The 3,135-nt window shown below is 43.8% G+C and overlaps 1 protein-coding gene across 1 annotated transcript in view; it reads left to right on the top strand.

The window, feature by feature from the left end:
* Window positions 1–3,135, top strand: part of RGPD4 (RANBP2-like and GRIP domain containing 4) — a 99,581-nt gene that overhangs the window by 18,284 nt on the left and 78,162 nt on the right. Inside the window, exons 6-7 of the mRNA XM_019524304.1 lie at window positions 530–675; window positions 1,190–1,382. Of these exons, the coding sequence (XP_019379849.1) occupies window positions 530–675; window positions 1,190–1,382 (339 nt within the window). The remainder of the gene's footprint in view (window positions 1–529; window positions 676–1,189; window positions 1,383–3,135) is intronic.

Genomic DNA, 3,135 nt, shown 5'->3' with positions numbered 1-3,135 from the left:
CTACCGGTCAAATAAGCGACTTGGAGATGCTGTGGCTCACTGCTGTGAAGCAGAAAAGAAGATAACTTCTCGGTCAAGCTTGGAATGGTGTTCCTGTGTTGTACAGACACTTAAGGTATGCTTATTTGTAATATAGGCTCTTGTGGGGTGGGGGGAGGGGGGAACACAAGGGAAACAGTTTTTAGTCTTCTACACTAAGTTGCATTAGTGTAATTCTTGAATTTTCCAAGGAGGGGAATCTAACAACATTAGTTTTTCATACTTGCTCTGGCTTAGCGTTTCAACATTTTTAAGTTGAATGTGTTTTAAGTAAGACTGTTAGTTTTGTCTTGAACAGAAAGCTCAGAACTTCCCTCTCCTATACAGCTATGTTTTCTCTCTGGACACTAGGATGAAATGTATGTGGATTGTATGTTGAGCTTGTAAAATGGAGAATACGGTCAGTGGTAGCTAGTGAGATTTGGAAGTGGAAGTGTTCTAGCCCACCAAGATACTGACTGTACCTTATTTTATGGTAAATCTTCTCTAGGAATATCTGGAATCTGTACAGGACTCGGAATCTGATAAAAGTAACTGGAGAACCACCAACAGGGATCTGCTGCTGGCTTATTCCAACCTTGTAGTAATGACACTTTCTACTAGAGACGTTCAAGAAAGTAGAGAAGTACTTGAAAGGTATTCTCATTGTAACTTCCCATGCTGAAACACTTCTTCTCAATGCCAAGAGATGTTGTTCTGCACTAAAAAATTATCAAGTAGGCTTGTTTCACTATGCAGGTGGTTTAGGAAAACAACTGATTTTAAAAAAACCCTCTGCTAGTTACTAAAACCCGTGTTTCTATGTTGTGCTACCCTGGTTCCATGTTTTGATATTGTTGAGAACCAGACTTGCATTGTCGTGTGCTTCTTGACCCTTCTTGGGGTGTGAATATTTTTCCACTGGCATACTTACTATCCGGAAGAGCTTTTAGCAACAACGTAAAGGTCAGAGGGTAGGCTCTTATACAGAAATATTTCTGTCTACGAGTAAAGTGTACCAGAAACTAACAAGAGCCTTGAACTTGAGATTCTCTTCTATATAGCTCTGTCTCAGTCCAACATACCATTTACACTTTGCAAGTAGAATTACTTAACCCTAAAACTAGCATGCAGCTGGCACTAGTTTAAACAAATTTTGTTTGTCTTGTAGTTTTGATAGTGCACTTCACTCTGTGAAACCATATGTGAATGGGACTGATGAACTGTCTGTGACTTTCATGGAAATGAGAGGTCACTTCTACCTGCATGCTGGAACTCTGCTGCTGAAAATGGCTGAACACAGCGAGGCCCAGTGGAGAGCTGTTTCTGAACTGGCAGCTTTGTGTTACCTGATTGCTTTTCAAGTAAGTAGTTTTTAGTTTATTTTTGTTATGCCTACGTTGATGTAGTGTCCTTGCAGTAATATACTTTTTTCAGGAGAGCAAATGGGGATGTTGTTGTATCTCCTTAAATCGGAGATTTTAAAGAAAATGTTCAATAGTCACCTGCCTGGAGTGATTTAGGAATAGTGAATTCTATATAAGTGCAGGGACTTGTAGCTTCATAGTTGGTAGGGTCGGAAGGGACCTGAGCAGATCGTCAAGTCCAACCCCCTGCTATGGCAGGAAAAAGTACTGGGGTCAAACGACCCCAGCAAGGTGTTCGTCTAGCCTCCTCTTAAAGGTCCCCAGGTCTCCTGAAGTGTGGCGCCCATAACTGGATGCAGTACTCCAGCTGCGGCCTGACCAGTGTCATGTAGAGGGGGATGATCACCTCCTTGGACCTGCTTGAGATGCATCTGTGGATGCATGGCAAGGTATGGTTGGCCTTCCTGACCGCATCCCCACGCTGTCGGCCAATGTTCATTTTGGCATCAGTGATGACTCCAAGATCCTTTTCTGCCTCTGCACTGATGAGAAGAGAGTTCCCCAGCCTGTAGGTATGGTGCTGGTTCTTCCTCCCCAGGTGCATCACCTTGCACTTGTCAGTGTTGAAACCCATCCTGTTCTCATCTGCCCACCCCTGTAACCCGTCTAGGTCCGATTTGCAGCCTATTCCTCCCTTCTAGCGTGCCCACATCCCCCCACATCTTAGTGTCGTTTGCGAATTTGAACAGGGTGCTTTTTACCCCCTCATCCAAGTCACTGATGAAGATGTTGAACAGTGCGGGCCAAAGGACCAAGCCGTGGGGGACCCCACGGCCCACATCCCTCCAGGTCAAAAATGACCACCGCCACTCTCTGGGTGCGGCCCTCCAGCCAGCTAGTGACCCATTTGACTGTTTAAGTGTCGACACCACAGTCCCCTAGTTTTTTAATGAGAATGGGGTGAGAGTCAGTGTCGAAGTCTTTCTGGACTTTAGGAAGGCCTATGTCCACTGCTACCCTTGTGCCTAAGGATTTTGTGACCTGGTCATAGAAGGCCACCAGGTTGGTCTGACAGAACATGCCTCTAATGAACCTGTGTTGGTTGCCCCTAAGCATAATCTCCCCTGCTGGCCCCTTGTGGACATATGTCAGGATAATTCTCTCAAAAAGCTTACCCAGGATTGAGGTAAGACTAACTGGCGTATAGTTTCCTGGGTCCTCCTTCCTCCCTTTTTTGAAAATGGGAACCACATTGGCTCTTTTCCAGTCCTCTGGCACCACACCAGAGCACCACGAGTGCTCATAAAGCCATGCCAGGGTCCCGCAATGATCTCTGCTAATTCCCTCAGCACTCTGGGGGACTTGAACAATAACTCCTGGACAAACACAAATATGTTCCCTTTTTCTGTGAGGTGGTGTACTGTCTGGCTTAATAGAATTGGCCATAACACTAAAAAGGCTTAAAAAGACTACTTGTACTTTTCTACTGTGGACACTTCTAAGAACTTAGACCTCTCTTTTGTTTAATCTTACAAAATCAGTGGGTCTCCTTCCATCGCTGTGCCTGTAATCTGGAGATAGTTTGCATTCATGCAAACTTAATCTTTCTTGTAACAGTCTCTCTGCCTCTGCATACAAAAGTGTTTTGTAAATTACATATCCAGAGAGTAATTTAGGAAAATTTTCTTATTGTTGAGGTCTAATGTCTTGAAATTGTAACTTTCTGATTTTTTTTTTTTTTTTTTTTTTT

The sequence above is a fragment of the Gavialis gangeticus genome, unplaced genomic scaffold (assembly GCF_001723915.1).
Source record: "Gavialis gangeticus isolate Ggan-Ray unplaced genomic scaffold, GavGan_comp1, whole genome shotgun sequence".
Taxonomy (NCBI): Eukaryota; Metazoa; Chordata; order Crocodylia; family Gavialidae; genus Gavialis; species Gavialis gangeticus.
Note: the sequence above shows the minus strand (reverse complement) of the source record. Positions and strands in the feature narration are given on the sequence as shown.